The sequence below is a fragment of the Rhinoraja longicauda genome, chromosome 18 (genome assembly GCF_053455715.1).
Source record: "Rhinoraja longicauda isolate Sanriku21f chromosome 18, sRhiLon1.1, whole genome shotgun sequence".
NCBI classification, from domain to species: Eukaryota; Metazoa; Chordata; class Chondrichthyes; order Rajiformes; family Arhynchobatidae; genus Rhinoraja; species Rhinoraja longicauda.
The window spans coordinates 16368818-16393502 of record NC_135970.1 but is presented as its reverse complement, the minus strand read 5'-3'; the positions used below and the strand labels follow the sequence as shown (position 1 = coordinate 16393502).

Here is a 24685-nt window from a genome sequence, read left to right as displayed (position 1 = left end):
TGTTATTGGATTTTTTAATGGATCTTTCAGATGCTGAGGATGCATTCCCGATTTTCCAATCTACCTTATTGCGGCTGTCCCATTTTTAAATCTGCATTTTTTCTGGTGATGCAACACTTTATTCTGTATTCCAGTCTTTTTACTTCTTTTACACTACCTGATGTACTCATGTATGATATGATTTTGCCTGAATAGCAAGCAAAACAATGTTTTTAATTGTATCATGGTACATACATGTGGCAATAATAAACCAATACTAATATCAAAAGACACCTACATCAGTCAGCCAATAACATTATCTATAAATTATAACTCCTACAACCATACGCTTGGATAGTTACCACTATTCCAAAGCTCACCACCACATCTTACAACTCATATATTCACGTATGCCACATAAATTGCCCAAATGAAAACTCATCCCTCTGTCAAGCACAAAATGATCAATAGGGGACAAGTATATTTTGATTGGCCCAGAAGTTTGAAAAACAGTTGGACGCTATTGTGAGGCCATCAGACCTTGTGGCCCAGGGTGATGCTGAGATCATTACAGATGATTTCAAATCCAACCTGTCAGATCTCACACATAACATGTGCAAAGCTATCTGCCTTACTTTTCTGCCTTTTTTTAAAAAAACAATGGAGTTCTATTTGCACAGGGCGATAGTAAAAGAATCAAGAGATGAAGTCTAAGGCATTTTTATTTCAATAATAACTAATTTGCTCCAAGGTGCTATGGCTAATCCTGCTAATGTAATCCTTATGGTGTCCATCCACCATTACTTAAACAGGATAGGAACAAAAAAAGAATTTATAAAAGACAGATATTTAAGTCTCAAAGACAGGGTGGAGTGTACACCGTGTTATTATAAATGGCATGATGTTGAGAAGTGGAGAAAAGCAAAGAGAACTTCATGTGCTCTTTGTTTGCACAATTTACACAAGCTGTGGGGTTGTGATATAAGCAAAGGAAACTATGATGGTCTGAAGAATGTGTTGGCTGTGAAAGAGCTTCATTAAATAGCACGATAATGGATAGCAATGGCTAATATTTAAGGAATGAAACCAGGAACATTACATTTCTGCATGGCATAAAATACAAAAGGAAAAGCAACCCAACCATGGCGATCATAATAAGTTAAAATTGCTTTTGATCTAAACAGCAGACATAAAAGATTGCCAGACAAAATAGCAAACCTGAGAGAAGATTCTGGGAGGGGATTTAGTATTGAAGTAGAATACCAGAATAAAATAGAATGTAAGAGTGAACTTGCATTGAACATATAAATTATCTGTAATAGCTTGTAAAGTTGTGTAAATAGCAGAACAAGGAAAGTTTTGTGTAGGTACCTCACAGTCATTACAAAGGCTAGTTGAACTCTTGGAAAATATCAACGTAATTAAAGTCAACACATATTTCAGTGAGAAAAAATGTGCTTGTAATATCTAGTTGATTTTTTTTGAGTATATAACTGGTAGAAAGATATGGTAAAGGCAGCGGATGTGCCGAACTTGGACTTTTAATTTTGATAGAATTAAAACTTAAGGTATGGGGTAATATATTGATTTGGCTTGAAAACTGATTGACGGACCGGAGAGAGGGTAGGAATAAATGGGTCTTTATCACGGGGACATGTGGCAAGTAAATGGGTACCACAGGGATGAGTGCTTGTGTCTCTGATATACATCACATATATACCAGTGATATGAATAAGGGAACCTAATGTAACATTTCTAAGCTTGCTGACAACAGTAAACTGGGTGGGATTACGAACTGTGAGAAGGATGCAGAGACTTCAAGGCAAATTAGATTTGGCAGTGGGAAAAAACATGGCACACGTACTGAGTACAAGGAGGCAAGGATGTCTCATTGCATTGCACAAAACCATGGTGAGACCACATTTTGAGTATTATATGCAATAATGGTGTCCTTACCAAAGAGATCTACATGGCTGAGGGAGTGTGGTGAACATGCTCCAGACTGTAGGACTAGGATTGTATTCTCTAGAGTTTCGAAGAATGAGAGGGAATCTAATTAAAATGTACAGGGTAAGAATGGATGTAGGGAGGATGTTTCCCCTGCTGACATATAAAAAATGAGGACTCAGTCTCAGGTTACAGGCCAAGAGATTGATGAGCATACGAGGAGAAATTTCTTCACTTGGAGGATGGAGTACCGTGGAATTCTCAATCACAGTCAGCTGCAGAGGCGTAGTTGTTGAATACATTTAAGAAGTTAATAGATACATTTCTAGATGCAAAATGCATCAAGGGTTAAAAGGAGATGGATGGAACAAGGATTAAGTGGATAAATAGTCATGATCATATTGAATTCCAGAGCAGGTTTAACAAGCTGATTGACATACTCCTGATCCTGTCTTCTATTTCTAAACATTATCTAACTCTGTTACTGGCCTGATGCTCTCTGCATTTTGAACTCAAATGAAGGAAAAGGGCTTGATTTGAAATTCTAGAAAGACTCATTCTCTTGCCTGGTGGTCGTGGTGCATATGGAGCCACAGTCATATGGCAGAGAAACAGGGCCAATGGCCCACCAAATCTTTGCCGACCATCTAGTATCCACTTGCATTAATTTACACCAACTCCAATTTATTCTACCTTCATACCGATTGACTCAACTGATGTAATACCACTCACTGGCATACACTGGCCAATTAAACTCCCAACCTGCAGTATCACAAAATGCTGGAGTAACTCAGCAGGTCAGGCAGCATCTGGGAGAGAGGGAATGGGTGACGTTTGGGTCGAGATCCTTTTTCAGTCTGAAGAAGGGTCTCGACCCAAAACGTCACCCATTCCCTCTCTCCTAGATGCTGCTTGACCTGCTGAGTTACTTCAGCATTTTGTGATACCTTCGATTTGTACCAGCATCTGGTTATTTTCCTACACTCCCAACCTGCAGTTCTTTGGGACAGGGAAGAAACCAGAAATCTGAAAAAAAAAACATGTGTAACTTCCCATTTATTAAAAAATAAATTGGCTGGAGATGACTTCTGCAATGATGCAGATCTCCGGAAGAAGCTGAGATGTATCACACATCCGGTGCCTGTCTCAACATGGTAGCAAATGTTACTTGCCACTTATTAGCAAATGTCCTAATTTGGCCAGGTCTTGCTTCGTGCCAGTGTGGGCTGCTTCATGTGTTGAAGAAATGTGAATGGAATAAAACATTACCCAATCATCTGCAAATATCCCCACATTCTAAAAAGGTAATTGATGGAGCAGCAGAAGATTGGTCAGCCTCGGATACTGCCCTGAGGAACACCTACCTACATTATGTCCTTGGGCTGGGATGATGACCTCCAACAAATGCAGATATCCCCTTTGTGCCTAGTAGAACTACAGACACTGGAGTATTTCCATTTGATGTCAATTTACTTCAGTTTAATTAGGGCGCTTTGAAGTCATACTCAGTCAAATGTTGTCTTGATATCCAAGGCAGTAACTCTTACCTAACTCGTAGGTCCACGTTTAAATTAAGATTGTGATGAGGTCTGGAACCGAATGGTCCTAGTAAATTCCAATCTGGGTATCTGTAAATAGTCTATAAGTGAGTTATTGCCATTTTATAGTGCTTCTGTCCTTTTGCTGCAGATTGAGCGTAAACTGTGTGGGTGGTGAATAGTTACATTAGATTCACTGTCTTTTGTGAATGAGGGATTCCTGGGTATAAATTTCCACATTGTTGGGTAGATGCCAATGTTGAAACTAGAACGGCTTGGCCACAGGCATGCTACTTCTGAAGTATAGGTTTTCAATACGACTGAGATATTGTCTGATCCCATAACCTTTTCTGTATCCAGAGCTTTCAGCTGTTTCTTGACATTATTATCAAATGAATTGAATTGACTGGAGACTTGCTTCTGTGATGGAGGAGATTTCAGGAAGAAGTAGAGATGATCATCTATTGGATATTTATGGATGAACATGGTTGCAAATGTGTCACCCTTTTCTTTAGTACTCATATGCCGGGCTCTACCATCTTTAAGGATGACGACATTCTAGGACTTCCTCCTCCAATTAGCTGTTTAGTTGTCCACTACCATTCAGAGCTAGATGTGATAGAACTGCAGTTTTCATGTAATCCATCGGTTATGAGATCCTTTAACTTTATCTAGTGCGTGCTGGTTGATATTTAGCATGCAGGTTGACCTGGCCAACACCTCACCATTTTAGCTGTACCTTGTGTAGTTCCTGACATGCCCCTCTGTGCTCCTCATTGAACCAGGATTGATCTCCAGTTCTGATAGTAATGACAGAATGAGGAATATATTGAGTCACGATAGCTTGTGCTGTAGACTTTTTTGCTGCTGATAATGGTGCACAGCATTTTGCAGATGCCAGTTTTGAACAACCATTACTGAATGAATCAAAATTTTGCCAGCTTTGCAAAATAGGCTATGATGAATGAAATCTCAGTGATGAAAATTGATTGAACGTCTCAATCAATCATTTCTTCTTAATCATGAAGCATAAAGAAAGATTATGATTTGTAATTTCAGAATTAAAGTTTCCAAGAAGAAAAACTCAAAAATCAAATTTGTCATAAATAGATATTTGATTGCCCAAGCTAATATAACAGATTGAAACAGTATAAAAGCACAAGAGACTGCAGATATTGAAATCTTGAGCTAAAAAACAAATTGCTGGAGGAACTTAGCATGTCAGGCAATGTTTTGGATCACAACACTTCTTCACTTTAGCTACAGGAATAAGTGGTGCTGTTCATAGGAAAAGATCAATCGTGGGGAATCTATAGTTTATATTTGCATATTTCAAGAAAGAATGTGGATCCAAGGAGAGAGGGCTGAATGGATAGAAAATTGGCTCCATAGAAGGAATCAGAGGATGATGGTGGAAGGTTTCAAAGTCAAGGTCAAGGTTAGTTTATTGTCACATGTATCAATTAAGGTACAGTGAAATTCGAACTGGAAGCCTGTGACTAGTGGTGTGCCTCAGGGTTCGGTGCTGGGTCAGTTACTGTTTGTCATCTACATCAATGTGAGATAATTTGGATGAGAACATACATGGCAAATTTAGCATGTTTGCTGTTAATACAAAAGTGGGTGGTTTTGCAGATGGTGAAGATGGTTGTGAAACATTGTAACAGGATCTTGATCAATTGACCAGGTGGGTTAGAAATGTGAGGTATGGCATTTTTGGAAGTCTAACATGGGCAGAACCTACACAATGAATGGTAGGGCTCTAGGGAGTGTTGTAGAGCAGAAGGAACTAGGAGTGAAAGAGCATGGTTCCTTGAAGGTCCAGTCGCAGGTAGATAAGGTGGTCAAAAAGACTTTTGGCACATTGGCCTTCATCAGTCAGAGTATTGAGTATAGAAGTTGGGAGGTCATGTTAGAAACATAGAAAAATAGGTGCAGGAGTAGGCCATTCGACCCTTCAAGCCAGCACCGCCATTCAATATGATCATGGCTGATCATCGAAAATCAGTACCCCGTCCCTGCTTTTTCCCTATGTCCCTTGATTCCTTTAGGCCTAAGTGCTAAATCTAACTCTCTCGTGAAAACATCCAGTGAATTGGACTCCACTGCCTTCTGAGGCAGAGAATTCCACAGATTCACATCTCTCTGGGTGAAAAAGTTTTTCCTCATCTCAGTCCTAAATGGCCTACCGCTTATTCTTAAACTGTGATCCATGGTTCTGGACTCCCCCAACATCGGGAAATTTTTTCCTGCATCTAGCCTGTCCAATCCATTAAGAATGTTATATGTTTCTATAAGATCCGCTCTCATCCTTCTAAATTCCAGTGAATACAAGCCCAGTTGATCCATTCTTTCATCATATGTCAGTCCCGCCATCCTGGGAATTAACCTGGTGAACCTATGCTGCACATGTTGCAGTTGTATAAGACGTTGCTGAGACCACATTTGGAGTATTGCGTTCAGTTCTGGGCACCATGTTATAGGAAAGATGTTGTCATGTTAGAAAGGATACAGAGAAGATTTACGGGGATGTTGCCAGAACTAGAGGATCTGAGCTAAAGGGAGACATTGAGTAGGCTGGGACTCTACTCCCTGGAGCGCAGGAGGATGAGGGGTGATCTAATAGAATTGAATAGAATTATGAGAGGGTCTCGACCCGAGGCGTCACCCATTCCTTCTCTCCCGAGATGCTGCCTGACCTGCTGAGTTACTCCAGCATTTTGTGAATAAATAGAATTATGAGAGGAATAGATTGGGTAGATGCACAGAGTTTCTTGCCCAGAATCGAGGACCAGAGGAGATAGGTTTAAGGTGAAGGGGAAAAGATCTAATAGGAATCTGAGGGGTAACTTTTTCACACAAAGGGGAGTGGGTGCATGAAACAAGCTGTCAAGATTCAAGATATCTTTATTTGTCATCCAAAAAACAAGTTTTTTTGGACGAAATTTAGTCACCCACAGTCCAACAATAAAAGCAATAAGCAAATTACACAACCCCAACCAACACACAAAAAAAAAAAAAGAAACATCCATCACAGTGAGTCTCCTCCAGTCCCCTCCTCACTGTGATGGAAGGCCAGAATGTCTTTTCCCTTCCCCTGCCGTCTTCTCCCATGGTCAGGCTGTTATGGTTACAGGCCGCGCTGGACGGTGAAAAGTCCGCATTGGGCCGACCCAAGCCCCGCAATCCAGGGCGGGCGAACCCGCTGCCGCTGCCGGAGCTCTCGATGTCGGCATCCACGCGGCCCGAGCCTAAGGCGAGTCGCAGCCGCTCCCGCAGCCTTCGAAGACGGCCGGCTCCGCTGATGGTGAGTCCGGTCGGCTCCGCTGATGGTGAGTCCGGTCCGCGGGCTCTGCGAACCAGAGCCCTGGAGGCCGCCAGCTCCAGGAGTTGGGCCGATGGTAGGCCGCAGCAGAAACGGAGACCCGACCCAGAAAACAAAGGTCGGGTCTCCGTTCAGAAGGGACACATATTACAATTTTACAGTTCCCCCCCTCCCCCCCACATACACACATAGTACTCAAACACAAAAACACGACATTACATCTACAATTAAGACAAAAAAACAACAAAACACAAAGACAAACGGACCGCAGGTAAGCCGCAGCTGCTAGGGCAGCGCCGCCATCAGAGGAGGTAGTTGAAGCTGGGACTATCCCAATGTTTAAGAAACAGTTAGGCAGGATAGGACAGGCTTGGAGGGGTATGGACCAAACGCAGGCAGGTGTGACTAGTGTAACTGGGACATATTAGCTGGAGTGGGCAAGTTGGGCCGAAGGCCATGTTTTCACACTGTATCACTCTATGACTCTATCTGATTCCCCTCAGCTTTGCTGATCCTTCACTTTCTTATGTTTGGAAAAAAACATTCTCATCACCAAAGGAAATGTCAAGGTTGCTGCTAAATCTTGTTAGTATAATCCAAGGTTTCAAAGTAATTTTCAGTTCACCTCATTGAAAAACATTTGTCACGAAGAGTGAATATGATCTTTAAACTGCATATTTAACTGTCTACTTGGAGGAGAAACATGTGTCTCGTAACACAGCTATAAACGTACAGCCATGGCACTTGGTGTCACATAATGACCAAGAGAATCTCAGATGTTTCATGTAAAAAAATGAACAAACATATTCTGGAAATTGTTACTTGTTCTGATTTTTTTTGTTAATTTCCTTTTCTCTCCAGGGTGCGTTGCCTCTGCAGCAAGGACTGTGGGATGCGGGGATCTGTTGCCCTCTATTGGCAACAGCTATACTGGGAACAGTCCTGACAGGATCTGGAGTGAGTTTAACATTTCTTATAAATAAGTTGATTTATTTTTGAAAAAACATTTCCAGCTTAACAACATCTTTCATATAAAGAGTGACCAAAACTGAACACAATAAATGTGGTCTCACCAAAGTGTTGTACAACTGTAACATGATTTCACAACTTCTATACCCAATAGTCTGTTTGTTGAAGGCCAATGTGCCGACAGACTTCATGACCACCCTATCTACCTTTAACGTCACTTTCAAGGAAAGCAGTTACCTGCCTACATAGAAACATAGAAACATAGAAAATAGGTGCAGGAGTAGGCCATTCGGCCCTTCGAGCCTGCACCGCCATTCAATATGATCATGGCTGATCATTCAGCTCAGTAGCCTGTACCTGCCTTCTCTCCATACCCCCTGATCCCTTTAGCAAAAAGGGCCACATCTAACTCCCTCTTAAATATAGCCAATGAACTGGCCTCAACTACCTTCTGTGGCAGAGAATTCCACAGACTCACCACTCTCTGTGTGAAGAAATGTTTTCTCATCTCGGTCCTAAAAGACTTCCCCCTTATCCTTAAGCTGTGACCCCTGGTTCTGGACTCCCCCAACATCGGGAACAATCTTCCCGCATCTAGCCTCTCCAACCCCTTAAGAATTTTATATGTTTCTATATCTTCTGCTTTCCCTCTTCCCACTCTTTTTACATCTTTTAGGCACGCCTTGTAACGCATATTTTAGTTTTCCCTCTATGAACATGAGTATTTTTTTCCCATATAGTGCAATTATCTTTTATATTAATTTGTACAAACATTCACAAAATATAGATGGTGCAATAGATGATGCAACTGTCTTCACTATTCATTAAAAAAAATGTTTTCTCTATCTTAGATCCTCTATTGTCTTAAAGTCGTCCGACAATTTTCAACAGAGGCAAGGCGTCAGTCAATGAGCCGGCAACCCTCCTTCACCTACTCTGAATGGCCTGAAGAAATAACTGATGAAATCACTGAACCAGCACTCAAAGATCCAGATCAGGATGACATTGATGGCCAAGTATTTTACCAGTCCGAGTACCACGAACAGACAGAGAACCAACTTCAGACCCTTGAGAGCTCCACAGATTCGTTATCCGAATCGGTGGATCAGTTGACTCTGGCTGTTAAACCAGTGGGACTTCAGGAGAGGTATGTGACTGAATATTACCATGGTTTCTTTGTGGATGGAAATGATGTGTGTCCAAGTAAATGCTTCAGACATGATGCGCATGTCAAAAGGAAATGGCAGTTAACACAATATTGCAAGTAGCAGGATGCTACCTTTTCAAACTAGTTTAGCAGAAGACATTCTATTAAAAAATAGTGTGTGGACTTGCCTTTATTATGGGTGCAATGAACTAAGTACTCCAAAATGTAGTAGAGAGCTGGAAACCTGGAATAAAAAAGTCCTTTATATATATTTCACTTTCAGATATGCTAGAGTTCCGCAGTAAATCTGTGAAGGAAATCAACTGTCTTACGTTAACTCCAATTTTTGTTTTCTCTTTATCCAAAGGAGAGGTTCAAACGTATCACTGACCCTTGACATGTGCACACCAGGAAGTGAAGAAACTGACGGAGAGGTGCTGTCACCCAGGGAACAGTCAGCAAGGGAATACTTGCAAACAGCATCCAACCTACTCAATGCACAAAAACTACACAAGCGAGCCATAGATTCCTTCATGCTCCAGAGAGAATTCCTTGTAAGTAACATATAAAAGTGGGTTCAGCACAAAAATGCAAAGGAACTTCATTGCCTTTTACCAATCTGTCTGTGAGTGAATTCAATACATGAGATTCCTGCTCAGAACTCGGCCAACTATACATGCACCCTGCTTGTACTCAGCACTAGGCTTATGATTAGTGCCTCGCTGTGGCTATGCTCAATGCCCAGAATACACTCAGTCCACCACTAGAGTATTGCCAACTGATTTGTTTCCTTTCATATTACCTCTGCATGTGGGAAATATAAGTTTAAATTAAAGGAATATTTACTGCAGATATATCAAACCATGAAGTGGTTTAATGATAAGAAAAAATGTTTCCAAGGCAGAAGCATTGATAATCAAGGATACAATGTGAATGACAAAGGAACCAGATGCAAGATGGAAAAAGCTCCTTTATGCTGTGAATTATTGTGATCTGGAATATATCTCCGTAACAGTGATGATAGCAGATTCAGGATTAAATTCCAGAACAATTTTGGATACATTACAACTACATTGTACTGTATAGAACTAACTAGAAAGTTCTTTCAAAAAGCCTGGACAAAGATATGATCTTGTGGAAGCAAAGAATTGCAGATGTTGGTTTATACCAAAAGTAGACACAAAGTGCCGGAGTAATTCAGCGGGTCAGGCAGCATCTCTGGAGAAAAAGGATCTTGATTTGCTGGTTTATTCTTGCACTGAAAAACATATCTTTTTTACTAACTATATTACTGCCTCTTTATTCCACCACTTTTGCTCTTCAAATACGCCTTTCATTATTTCAATTGAATAGGGGCCCTCCCCATAATCCAAATATATTTTTGGATGTCTTATTTTGTTTTTCTTCCTTGACATTCCATCAATGGTTTTCATACTCAATATTTCCTGTGCCTTAACCTTGGTGGAAGCTGTAATATCACCAAATACTTTATAGTGACTTGATGATGCAGCTCATAAACAAACAGCCTATTTTGGGGCTGAGAAAGTTTGGGTATAAACTCATACTCTAGTTCAATGTTTTTTTAAGCTGTGTTGCTTCGTCAAAGTTTGAGATCTGATCATTCGATGTTTGGATATTCACATTCATAACATCAATTTAAATTAGTAAGGAACATTAAGACCATGGCAGCCACAATTTATTGTTTAGTTTATCTTTAATAAAATCTTTGCTCAGTGTTTCTATTCTCTCTACTTCAGGAAATACCAATGAATTTTGTTGATCCAAAGGAATTTGATATTCCAGGTTTTGGATTGAAGAATCGCTATAAGACAATACTACCAAGTGAGTAAACATAACGTTTCCAAACTTTGAGCTTTTGTCGCATTAGTGGCAATTGTCTTTGAGATTTTTTCACTCACACCCTCAACTATTATTTGAGCTCATTTGCTTTTAGCACCTTGAGTTATTGGTTGTTGGCACTAAGAGCTAAGATATTTCTTAATTTTCAAGCAGGATTTTGTTTTGTTTGACCATGTGTTAGGATGATTGCAAGTGCCAAGGAAGTGCCACATTGAGATAAATCTCATGGGAGAAGGATCAACCATTTTGTCACTCCCACAACATGTTATGTTTGAAACTTATTAAAAATGCAAAAGTTTTAATCTGCTTGTGAATAAGATTGGGATCATCATAAAAATATGTATGATATCTTCAAAATTCATGCCACTCACTGGATAGATACAGTAAATGGTGGATAAGAAAGGCAATCAGCAAATGGAGAAAATGCTGTATTGACACATTTGATATCTTTTGGGAAAAGATACTGTCCTTATTTTATGTTGTGAAATAACTGTCCTTAGGGAAAAACAGATAAATAAATCTTGATGAGAATGAAGTTATACCCAATTAACAAAGCATTTACTTGATTATTTTGAATATACAGGAATGAGATTTAAGTTCCTCATTCAAGGGTGGTGAATATTTAGCTTGTGAAATACCTTACACGTCTATAATAAAATCTATAATGTTTAAGAATAAAAATTAAACAAGGAGAAACCTCACAAACTTTGACAATCAATTGGATACGTCAGTCCACTTACCTGCACAATTCTATCTCACACCCTCTTAGTGTCTGAAAATTTATGAATCTCAGCCGTCAAAATACTTAATGCTTGAAGATCTATGAGTCTTTAGACTACAGAATTCCAGAGATTCCTGGAGATTTCTAGTAATTAGAAGAAGACGACGAATGGGAAAAAAACAGTTTTCACCCAGAGGCGGTAACTGTTTGCAGCACACAGTCTAAAAAGATAGTCAAGGTGAAACCCTTCTCACATTTGGTTGTGTAATTAAAGAGCCAGTGTTATGGATCAAATGTCAGAATGTGTAATTGATCTGGGCACATCTTTTTCTACTGGGAGAGACACGATGGGTGAATAGACCAATTCTACAATACAATGATAAAAAGATTCCTCATCTTAATCTTTAATGGCATTTATCTTATTACCCCCTGTTATAGACTACCCAGACTGAGGAAACAGCCTTTGGGCATTTACATCATTTATTTTACTTTGTCCCAAAGTGAAATCACTCTTCATTCTTCTATGTTTCAAAGTGTGTAGCCCAATACTAATCAACCTCCGTTCACATGTCAATCCCTCAATTCAGAACTTAATACAGCTATATCCTTCCTTAAGTGGTGTCTAAAGCTGCACAAAACATTCTAGTTATAGTTTCATCAAAGCACAAAGTTACAGTAAAATGTCCTTACTTGTTCCATGCCATTGTAACGAAAGCCAACGTTCCATCCGATCTTTTTCATTGTTTGCTGTACCTGCATATTAAATATTAGTGTGTTGTATTTTCTTGAAGTCCCTGATACCTGGGTAAAACATATTCCAGGTTACATCAATACATAGATTTACCTAGACAATGGGTGCAGGAGTAGACCATTCGGCCCTTCGAGCCAGCACCGCCATTCAATGTGATCATCGCTGATCATCCACAATCAGTACAGTTACTGCCTTCTCCCCATACCCCTTGATTCCGCTAGCCCTAAGAACTCTATTTAACTATCTTTTTAATGCATCCAGTGAATCGGCCTCCACTGCCTTTTGAGGCAGAGCATTCCACAAATTCACAACTCTCTGTGTGAAAACATTTTTCCTCATCTCAGTTCTAAATGGCTTGCCCCCTATTCTTAAACTGTGGCCCCTGGTTCTGGACTCCCCCAATATCGGGAACATGTTTCCTGCATCTAGCATGTCCAATCCCTTAATAATTTCTATGATCCCCTCTCATCCTAAATTCCAGTGAATACAAGCCCCGTCGCTCCATTCTTTCATCATATGACAGTCCCGCCATCCCAGGAATTAACCTCGTGAACCTACGCTGCACTCCCTCAATAGCAAGAATGTCCTTCCTCAAATTAGGACACCAAAACTGCACACAATACTCCAGGTGTGGTCTCACCAGGGCCGAACAACTGCAGAAGGACTTCTTTGCTCCTATACTCATCCCCTCTCTTTATGAAGGCCAACATGCCATAAGCTTTCTTCACTGCCTGTTGTACCTGTATGCTTAATTTCAGTGACTGATGTACTAGGACACCCAGGTCTCGTTGTACTTCCCCTTTTCCTAACCTGACACCATTGAGATAATAATCTGCCTTTTCTTGCCTCCAAAGTGGATAACCTCACATTTATCCACATTATACTGCATCTGCCATGCATCTGCTTACTCACCCAACCTGTCTAAGTCACCCTGCATCCTCATAGCACCCTCTTCACAGTCAACACTGCCACACAGGTTTGTGTCATCTGCAAATTTGCTAATGTTACTTTTAATTCCTTCATCTAAATCATTAATGTATATTGTAAATAGCTGCGGTCCCAGCACTTAACCTTGCGGCACCCCATTAGTCACTGCCTGCCATTCTGAAAGGGATTAAAAGTACCATTAGCAGATTTGCAGATGATACAAAGCTGGGTGGCAGTGTGAACTGTGAGGAAGATGGGTTGCAGGGTGACTTGGACAGGTTGTGTGTGGGCGGATGCATGGTTGCAGGGTGACTTGGACAGGTTGTGTGTGGGCGAATGCATGGCAGATGCAGTTTAATGTGGATAAGTGTGAGGTTATCCACTTTGGTGGTAAAAGAATAGTAAGGCAGATTATTATCTGAATGGTGTCAAGTTAGGAAAAGGGGACGTACAACGAGATCTGGGTGTCCTAGTGTATCAGTCATTGAAAGGAAGCATGCAGGTACAGCAGGCAGTGAAGAAAGCCAATGAAATGTTGGCCTTCATAACGAGGAGTTGAGTATAGGAGCAAAGAGGTCCTTCTGCAGTTGTACAGGGCCCTAGTGAGACCGCACCTGAAGTACTGTGTGCAGTTTTGGTCTCCAAATTTGAGGAAGGATATTCTTCCATTTGAGGGCGTGCAGCGTAGGTTACAAGGTTAATTCCCGGAATGGCGGGACTGTCATATGTTGAAAGACTGGAGCGACTAGGCTTGTATACACTGGAATTTAGACGGATGAGAGGGGATCTTATCGAAACATATAAGATTATTAAGGGGTTGGACACGTTAGAGGCAGGAAACATGTTCCCAATGTTGGGGGAGTCCAGAACCAGGGGCCACAGTTTAAGAATAAGGGGTAGGCCATTTAGAACGGAGATGAGGAAAAACTTTTTCAGTCAGAGAGTTGTAAATCTGTGGAATTCTCTGCCTCAGAAGGTAGTGGAGGCCAATTCTCTAAATGCATTCAAGAGAGAGCTAGAGAGCTAGCCCTTAAGGATAGCAGAGTCAGGGGGTATGGGGAGAAGGCAGGAACGGGGTACTGATTGAGAATGATCAGCCATGATCACATTGAATGGTGGTGCTGGCTCGAAGGGCCGAATGGCCTACTCCTGCACCTATTGTCTATTGTCTATTGGACCCGTTAATCCCAACTCTTTGTTTCCTGTCAGCCAACCATTTTTCTAGTAATGTCAATACCCTTCCCCCAATATTAATGGGTATTAATAGTGAGGTTGCAAGATGGATTCAACAATGGCTGAATGGGAGATACCAGAGGGTAACGGTTGACAATTGTATGTCAGGTTGGAGGCCAGTGTCTAGTGGAGTGCCCCAAGGATCTGTATTGGGTCCACTGTTGTTTATCATTTACATTAATGATCTGGATGATGGTGTGGCAAATTGGATTAGTAAATATGCAGATGATACTAAGATAGGTGGAGTAGTTGATAGTGAGGTAGATTTTCAAAGTCTACAGAGAGACTTGGGCCTTTTGGAAGGGTGGGCTGAAAGATGGCAGATGGAGTTTAATGCTGATAAGTGTGAGGTGCTGCATTTTGGTAGGACAAATCAAAATAGGACGTACAGGGTAAATGGTAGGGAATTGAGGAATGCAGTGGAACAGAGGGATCTGGGAATAACTGTGCATTGTTCCCTGAAGGTGGAATCTCATGTGGATAGGGTGGTGAAGAAGGCGTTTGGTATGCTTGCCTTTATAAATCAGAGCATCGAGTATAGAAGTTGGGGTGTAATGTTGAAATTGTACAGGGCATTGGTGAGGCCGAATCTGGAGTATGGTGTGCAGTTCTGGTCGCCAAATTATAGGAAGGATGTCGACAAAATGGAGAGGGTACAGAGGAGATTTACTAGAATGTTGCCTGGGTTTCAGCACTTAGGCTACAGAGAGAGGTTGAACAGGTTGGGTCTTTATTCTTTGGAGCGTAGAAGGTTGAGGGGGGACTTGATAGAGGTTTTTTAAATTTTGAGAGGGACGGACAGAGTTGACGTGGGTAGGCTTTTCCCTTTGAGAGTGGGGAAGATTCCAACAAGGGGACATAGCTTCAGAATTGAGGGACAAAGGTTTAGGGGTAACATGAGGGGGAACTTCTTTACTCAGAGGGTTGTGGCTGTATGGAATGGGCTTCCGGTGGAAGTGGTGGAGGCTGGCTCGATTTTATTATTTAAGAGTAAATTGGATAGGTATATGGATAAGAGGGGATTAGAGGGTTATGGTCTGAGTGCAGGTAGATGAGACTAGGTCAGGGAGAATGGTCGGCGTGGACTGGTAGGGCCGGACAGGCCTGTTTCCATGCTGTAGTTGTTATATGTTATATGTTATATGTTATAATACCATGTGCTCTAATTTTGCCCACTATTCTCCTGTGTGGAACCTTATCAAAGGCTTTCTGAAAGTCCAGGTACACTACATCCACTGGCTCTCCCTTGTCCATTTTACTTATTACATTCTCATAAAATTCCAGAAGATTTGTCAAGCATGATTTCCCCTTTGTAAATCCATGACTGATCCTGTTACTACTATCCAAATGCGCCGCTATTACATCTTTGATAATTGACTCCCGCATCTTCCCCACCACCGAAGTCAGGCTAACTGTTCTCACCATCCAAGAAGTATTGGCTTGGAAATTCACTCACGTGTCACATTTTTAACTACTTTAGATTCAATTTAGCGTAAAATCAAATGTCAACTGCAATCATGGTCAGAGCGCATGTACATGAAGAGATTTTCAATCAATCAGTACTTTGCATGTCAAAAGCACATGACTGAAGCAAAAAGGGTGGCATCAATCTTCTTGTAATTTCATAAACATGTAATTATCACACAAGAAATCAGATCTGAACAATAGGGAACTGCACTGCACTTGAACTATTCAAATATACTTTGGAGCTCATTCCCCAATAAGGGAATACTTCTTACACATCATTATCAACTCATTAACAGAGCCAAGATTAGCAAAAGTCCACAAGGCAAGCTGATCAAAAGGAAATTGATTGTTATGGAGGAGACAGCTAATTTAGGTCTCCATTAAAGTTCACTCGTTTCTGCTAGAGAGGTATTACATTGCTGTTGACAGATATGTGTTGATCTGTATGGCACCACTGATGTTTTCTGATTGAGGAGTTAATGTTGTTTCCAAACAGACACTTGCTTTCTGAATGTCAGCTCATCTTTTCATTTATTTTCCGTTGTATGCATGCCTCTTTCAAAGACTTAAAAACCTTGCTAAAGTTCATTAGACAATAAAATTATTTGTGGAATCATTAAAAGATAAGCTTTTAAATATGGATCCTAATGAATCTCTGCTGTGTTTTGGGAGTTTGGTTTCAAGAATGTGGACAATGTAGCTTGCCCACTATTTATGGGTGAACATGGTCAAAATCTTGATGCTTGGGGTGTTGGCTGAGGTGTGGATCCTGGTTAGGAACTGGCCCTAACATTCTGAGAAATTCTGATGAAAGGGAATAATTAAAAGGCCTACATTCACTCGCGTTTAAGTGAATAAGAGACCAATGAAACTAAATAAACTTGACTTGACTTGACTTACAGGCTTGACAGACTGGATGTAAGGTGATTGTCTGTCCTTCCTGAAGGGGGCCACAGTTTCAAACCAAATTACAAGATATTTATGAATGAGATGAGAAATATCTTCACTCTGAGGTGGTGAAATGGTGAAATTCGTGACCAAAGAAAGCTGTTGAGGATTATATTTAGGAAGGAGATTGGCATCTTGACATAAGGAAACGGGTAGAGTGGAGGGATATGGTGTTGAGATCAGCCATTATCCTATTGAAAGCTGAAGCAAGCTTGAAGAGGTGAATGATCTGCTCCTATTATTAATTCCTCTATTTTCCCATGATTCTACTGTTTCTCTCTTATCCTCCCTGCCAATTACATTCTCAAAATAGTGCACCACAATCACCTTAAAAAAGATGTTCAATAATGCATTGTAGCATTTTTCAAGCAAGTACATAATTGATAATGTTATAACTGATCCTACATTTTGAAGCAATGCGGTAAATTTATTTGGAAGATATCTTTCTGCTGTACTCTATAACTATGGATTTTTATGAATAAATTCTGCTTGTATCACAATGCTGAGCAATCCATATTTCTAAATTGGAGTTTATCTTCTAATAATACAATGATCTTAGATGTTTTATATTTTGCCATTTCATTTTCAGACCCCCACAGCAGAGTGTGCCTTACCATTAAATCACCAGATGATCCACTTATCTCATACATTAATGCTAACTACATTAGGGTAAGTGCACCATCTAGAATAACAGTTTTAAGGGGATACTAAGGATATCTTGACTAATCGTAAAAATGACATTTTAATAATCAAAATTCTTTTACTTCCACCACTGTGAACCTTTAGAATTCCTATGTATTCACCAGGCCAAGAGCATCATTTGGCACATTATTATTGTGGTATTGTTTGTTAAGGGCTATTTGCTGTCCACCATCTTAAGTGTTGAGCAGAAACAGATGCTGTTTTTCCAGAATTGCTATTGATGTGACAACAAAATGCCAAAAGGCACGTTATTGCTGCTTTGTTGAACAAAAAGCCCATGTAAGACATTGTTGGATAATCAAAAGCTTGGTCATAGAAAAACTTACAGGAGACAGAGTGGCAAAGAGGTTGAGGGATGGAATTTCACAGTTCAGGGATCTGGCAGCTGAAATGGTGAGGTGATTAAAATGGAGATTATCAAGAGGCATCACGGATATCTCAGAGGTTAATGGAGCTGAACGAGATTACAGAGATGAAGGTTGATGAGGCCAAAGCTGTAGGTGTTGTCTACATAGACTTCAGCAAGGCATCTGATTAGTTTCCGCATGGTGGACTACTCTGGAAGGTTAGATCACGAGGGATCCGGGAGAGCGACTGGATAGAGAATTGGCTACATGGAAGGATGCAGAGGGTAATGGTGGAAGGTTGTTTTTTGGAATGAAAGTCTGTGTCTGGTGGTGTGCCTCCAGGATCAGTGCTGGGCCCATTGCTGTTTATGGTTTATATTAACAATTTGGATGAGTGTGTAGAAGACATAATTAGTAGGTTTGCAGATAACACTAAAGTGGGTGGTATCATAGATAGCGAAGATGGTTATCAAAAATTACAGCAGGATCTTGATTGGTTGGGCAAGTGAGCTGAGGAATGGTTAATGGAGTTTAATACAGATAAGTGCAAGGTACTGCATTTTGGGAAGTCGAACCAGAGCAGGATCTTCATAGTGAATGGCAGGGCCCTAGGGAGTGTTTTAGAGTAGAAGGATCTAGGAGTGCAGGTGCATAGTTCCTTGAAAATGGCCTCGTTTGGTTATGGCTAGTTGGGCTGAAGGGCCTGTTTCCTTCCTCTACGACTCTAAAAACAACTATAAAGGGATAAAAAATAAAGGCGATTTAAAAAAAAAGCCATTGCTGATCCAAATGGTATGGTTAGGAAACAGAGAGATGACGGGTGAAAGGAATGATGCAAGTCAGATTTTGGCAGCAGTGATTTGGTGACCTCTGCTTTACAAAGTGGAAAGGAACTGGCCAAATCTGGAATAATCAAGTCTAAAAACTGTAGGAAATAGATGAAAGTTTCAGCAGCAGATGAGCTGATGCAGGGAGTTGAAATTTTGGACAGCCTATTCTCCTCAGTGGGTCATATGCAGCAATAAGACTGCAAAGCAACTAGCAGGAATTATGCACTGTGCAATTTGTGGAGGTTAATAATCTCATTGCTGGTGCAAAGTATTATACTAGGATACCCGAGCCTGAAATGTGTCATATGAGCTCAGTGTGATCTAGTGCCAGCATCTAATGTTAAGGTGGGTAAGACCCACTTGAGCTGCAAAAAACATCCAATTTGAGGTTCACGGCAATAATCATGTAAAATGGATGAGGAAGTAAATTGTAATTTTATTTAAATTCTGCTCTTCTCGGGCATCTCCCAACTTCCACACCCCAACCTAGGACACTACTTGATGTGGAATAGTCAGCCAGCTGTCATTTTCAGGCTGTAGATGCTCAAAATTCAATTATGTCATTCCTGATCCTATATATCCATAAGCAAATCAGATATCTGAGGTGCTCACTTAACCTTTGGCCAATCTCAGTTTATTTGTGTGCATTCTATCCACTGTTGAAAAAAACTAGCTTCATGCAGGAGAAGTTGCATTATCAACCTACAGATTCTTGCAGATTCATGTGCAAGACCTGTCAGTAAGAAATAAATAATTTATCAGAACAACTTGTTCTTTTTTACTTGGTCTATACAGAATGTACTTTAGATGATGAACTCACTTTCTGCTTCTCTGGACTCCGCAGGAATTAAGTGCAAATTTGATAGCTGTTTTCATGCACACCTTCATGTGACTGCTGAAACAGCTATGTTCTACAAGAGATTTACAGACTTTATTATCATGTTTCTTCCATTTATAACATCATTAAACTAATAATGTAATTTGTTTACAGGGCTACGGAGGGGAGGAAAAGGTGTACATTGCTACTCAGGGACCAATTGCGAACACTGTGTCAGATTTCTGGACAATGATTTGGCAAGAAAAGTCAACCATTGTTGTCATGATCACAAACCTAGAAGAGAGGAATGAGGTACTTGGACCGCTGTCAGCACCACTGACTTGCAAATAGAGGGACATTTCCAGACAAGACAAAATTGCTTTACTCAGAAAATATTTGTATTTATTTTTATATTCATCCTGGTATTCCACCAATAGCTTTAACCACGTTCTTTATGCATCTGTTAGTTTACTCAGTGAGGGCCAGCCAACTTTTTTAATCAACCACAAACTTGATCTTGTTTGCACCTGACCCACGTTTTATCCAGGATAGCTAACTCTAATCAAAGAGGGGATTAACTCCTCCTTGTCTGTATGCCTCAGTGCCACACCAGATGTTTTGGATAGGGACCCTAAGAAGGGTCCTAATCCGAAACGTCACCTACCCATGTCCTCCAGGGATGCTGTCTGACTCACTGAGTTACTTCAGCACTGTGTGTCTTTTTTTGTAAACCAGTATCTCCAGTTAATTGTTTCTACATTTAGTCAGGAGGAAGTTGGCAGGGAAATGAAATTAAGTATCATCATATCATCATCATCATCATATCATATATCTACAGCCGGAAACAGGCCTTTTCGGCCCTCCAAGTCCGTGCCGCCCAGTGATCCCCGTACATTAACACTATCCTACACCTACTTGATGCTCAGGCCCCATGAGCACTTGTAATCACTTAGCAGCCAAGTTCCCATGAAATGAGCAGGGCTTCAATTACTTCTCTTGTCCTGATTTTCTGGTGGAATATGAAATAGTCCTTGCAGCAATAGCCAGACTATTCAGGTAGTCAGCTTACATCTGAGAGACATTTGCCTCCATCAAATTGAAAGAAGCTTCTTAAAGAGCTTTTCCACCATCAGGCTTCCGAGCACTGTTGTCACATGTCAAAATTCCTAGGACCCAATATCTTTAGAGAGAAACCCAATACCATATTCAATTCCTCTCCTTCCAAGAGCACAATAAAATGGCTTCAAATTCCACCACCAACTAATTACCACAATTAATCTTTTCATTAAAGACACAAAAAGAAAACATTATAAGGGTCTTGATCCGAAACATTGCCTATTCCTCTTCTCCAAATATGCTGTCTGACCCACTGAGTTGCTCCAACTTTTTGTGTCTATCTTCTGTTTAAACTCGCATCTGCAGTTGCTTCCTACACATTATAACAACCAATAGTCTTTACAGAAATTAAACTATTCATTCTCAGTGGTTGCCCCAAAATGCTCGACCTTTATGGTACTTCTTGAAGTGCAGCCTAAGTGATTAAAGCAAGTGTGACAAATGCTTGTGGTGCATTTGAAGAGGGCAGTTGAAGTGTCCTCCCACAATGCATTTGAAAGGTAAAGGCCACGTGGCCATGGCTCTTCCGCTATCTCCTTTACACAATGTGTAATCACGTCATATTCAGTTTGTGAGAAAGCAATAAAGCTGAATTGTCCAATTACTTCTGGAAATGTCTCTTCCTCAGGCCATGAGTTCTTCCATTACAGAGTAAACTCCCCTACCTTAGTTAGGTGCTTCCGGCACTTGTCTTCTAAAATTGAAAAAAAGTACTGAATGTGAATAAGTGTATTGGTAGCTGTAATTGTGTGTGATGTGTTACATGATTGAACGCTGGGAAGTTTGAGATCTGAGAAATATTTTTGAAGGATACAATGGTGTGGAATGTCTGACGTAAGATGGCGGGGTAACTTGATTAGCTTGTGAATGTGATCTTGGTTCAGTTGATGATTTATATATTTTTGCGATAGGATCTTGACAGTGTAGAGGGAAGATACTATTAGAAACATGAGGTAGAAGTGGAACAAAGGCTGGTAGATGAAAGGTAGAAGCAGTGAAGACAGGGGTGATAGGAAGAGGGAGCCAGAAGCCATGAGTGCTGAGACAGAGGCTGGTAGGTGATAGGTTGAAACAGATATAGAGGGGAGGGGATTAGCAATGAGAACACATGCTCCTTACTAGCCCCCTCACACCTAGTTTTTACAGAGACAATAAAAGATCCTTTACTATACCTAAAAGGAATTTAGTTATACAAGTACTGAGGAAGCAACATGAATCCTTCCATCAATGTGGACTGGAAACATCAAGATATCAACCACTCTGTGTGTAAACAAAAAAAAACTCAAATCCCTTGTAAAGCTCCTTCTCCTCAGTTTAAACCGAAACCCCCTTGTTTTTGTGCAGTCCTCAACAAATCTCTTTCAAATGCATACTCTGTTTCATTATTTCAGAAATGTACAGTGTATTGGCCTGAGGATCAAGCCAATTATCAAGGAATTGAAGTCATTATCAACAACGTTCTACATGCAGATGATTATAGTTTGAGAAACATCACCTTGAAGGTGGGAGGATGCTGTTTTTTGGACCTTGATTTTTGACATTATTGTTGGATCAAGTATTGTTGAAGAATACTATTTATTCATACTATTAACGTTATAATCCAACATCTCTTTTACTACATAAACTAATTAAATCCCATGAAACCGTACATTTTCACTGTTTGATATCCACAATCACTCCATGCCATATAGATGACTGCAAGAATCAAAGATTTAAAAATATAACCAATGCATAAACACATTTTGGTCTAATAGGAGATTTGAAAATCAATTGGAGGTTTGAAAATCGAAAATGAAATAAATCATTAGAAATGTTTCAGATTCACTGTTGAAGAATTCAAACATCAGAGGAAATTAAAAGTAAAAATAAGTCCATGGGTTGAAGCTGAGGGATTGGGGGGGGGGGGGGGGGGGGAAGTGAGGGTCTTTTTGAATACGTAACACTAATTTTTATTGCTGCAAAATGAAGTCACCCAATCCAAAATGGCTCCTGGGTAATATCCCAGTTTCTACTGCATCATAAAGAAAACCACCAATATCTGAGTGCTGCATGAGAAGCTGGAACTTCTGTCACCAGCGCTCTAGTCCAGTGTTTAAAGGGTTGTAGGAGTATCACAGAGGTCCTGGAATACGTTCTTCCGACAAATAACAATTTAATAAAAAACAGTGAATTTGTTGCTCAAATATGATATTCTCAAGAAGGATCTTGACTTTCATCTTCCTATCAATAGTTATCCTGTACCAATGCAGGAGAAGTTTGGGCCCAACGGGTCCACTTCGTCTAGTCACCCATAAAATTCCAACCACATCCTTAATCCCAGCATCCAAACAACTAGTGTCTCTTCATGGCCACAATTTCCCAACCAAAATTCTAGACTTGAAGCTATTTTATAAATTGTTTATTGGAAAAGGAATGAACTGAAACAGTCCCTGCAACATGAACATAATGTCTTATTTTTCAGTTAACAGGGAGTAAAATTTAAAACAACTTCTTGAAGATTTAATTCCACAAATTAAAAGATCAAAACATAAATAAAAACAAAATCAAAATATATTCTGAACATTCACCTCTTACTTGAATAATAATAGTGCATTCCTTTCAGGATTTAGATAAATTCTCTTCTTTAAGCTGTTCTTGTTTACACGGTCTTTCTCATGCACAAATACAACTCTATAATTCTTCATCATAATCATAATCATAATTTATTAGCCAAGTATGTTTTGCAACAAACAAGGAATATGGTTTGCCATACAGTCATACCAAAAAAGCAACAAGACACACCAACTACATAAAAATTTGACATAAACATCCTCCTCCTCATTCCCCACTGTGACGGAAGGCAATAAAGTCTTATTTTCTTTCCTCCTTTTCTCCCGCGGTCGGGGGAGTCGAACCATCCGCAGTCGGGGTGAGTGAAGCTCACGCAGCCAGCGATCGAAACTCCTGCGTCGCGGCGATCAAAGCTCCCGCATCAGAGCGATCGAAATTGGAGCAACCGAAGTCGGTCTCTAACCAGGGAGCGCGAGCTCCACGTTGTTAAAGTTCGCAGGCCCCCGCGGTTGGTGCTCTGAGGTCCCAGCAAGAGGCCGCCAGCTCCACGGTGTTAGGCCGCAGTGCAAACGGAGATACAACACGGAAAAAGATGCATCTCTGTCGAGGAAAGAGAAAAAAAAGATTCCCCCACCCCCCCCCCCCCCACATAATACAAAACTAAAGATAAACTAAAACATACATTTTACAACAATCTAAAAACACAAAGAAGGAAAAATACGAGACAGACCATTGACGAGGCAGCCATCATATAGTGCCCCCTGGTGGTACCTCATTTAACACATTCTACTGCATGTGCAGACCTGCAAAGTCTCCTCACGCTCCAGTTTTCACTCTATTTTTTTCTAATTTTAGGATGGGTTTGAGGAGCGAAATTTAAAGCACTACTGGTACACATCGTGGCCAGATCAGAAGACACCAGACAATGCTCGACCACTTTTACAACTAGTCCAGGAGGTGGAAGAAGCTAGAATGCAAGCAAAGAAGGACAACAGTGGACCAGTTATAGTCCACTGCAGGTAGGACTTATACAATTTCAGAGCTAGAACCTTACTGCACTTCTCCTAATACAAACTTTTCTTTGAACCTGGCTCTTAAAATTCCAGCTCCTTCACCTGCAGGTTTTAAACACTCACGTGAGAGGAAATTTAAACTCTGCTTCGTGATTTACTTTTCTTTTTCATAGCATGGCTCTTTACCCAGTCTTCTCTCTCATTAAAGCAACCTCTTCAATGATTTCCTTAGATGGATTCCACTAGAAGGTGATGTTCTCAACCAAATTCTTGTTTTTATGTCACTCACTTGTCGTAATTGTGCAAAATCTAGTTCCATCACTTTATGTGCAATAAAATATTTATTTGGTATACTCGTTATTGTTTTGCAGTGCAGGCATTGGAAGGACAGGATGTTTCATTGCCACAAGCATCTGTTACAGAGAATTGAAGTACGCTGGTGTGGTTGATGTACTAAGGACAACTTGTCAACTGAGGATAGACAGGTAATTGTCAATA

At 40.4% G+C, this 24685-nt stretch overlaps 1 protein-coding gene across 7 annotated transcripts in view; it reads left to right on the top strand.

Annotated features, from left to right (window-relative positions):
- ptpn5 (protein tyrosine phosphatase non-receptor type 5) overlaps positions 1-24685 on the top strand; it is a 102509-nt gene that overhangs the window by 64155 nt on the left and 13669 nt on the right. For 4 of the 7 annotated variants that reach the window (XM_078415157.1, XM_078415158.1, XM_078415163.1 and 1 more), the window contains 10 exons: positions 7651-7746; positions 8610-8905; positions 9273-9459; positions 10663-10747; positions 17402-17481; positions 19683-19820; positions 22016-22126; positions 24030-24193; positions 24396-24436; positions 24564-24672. In XM_078415157.1, coding sequence (XP_078271283.1) covers positions 7651-7746; positions 8610-8905; positions 9273-9459; positions 10663-10747; positions 17402-17481; positions 19683-19820; positions 22016-22126; positions 24030-24193; positions 24396-24436; positions 24564-24672 — 1307 coding nt within the window. Of the gene's footprint in view, positions 1-7650; positions 7747-8609; positions 8906-9272; positions 9460-10662; positions 10748-17401; positions 17482-19682; positions 19821-22015; positions 22127-24029; positions 24228-24395; positions 24437-24558; positions 24673-24685 lie in introns of those variants that run through there. The other 3 variants (XM_078415159.1, XM_078415164.1, XM_078415165.1) reach the window with 2 other exon arrangements.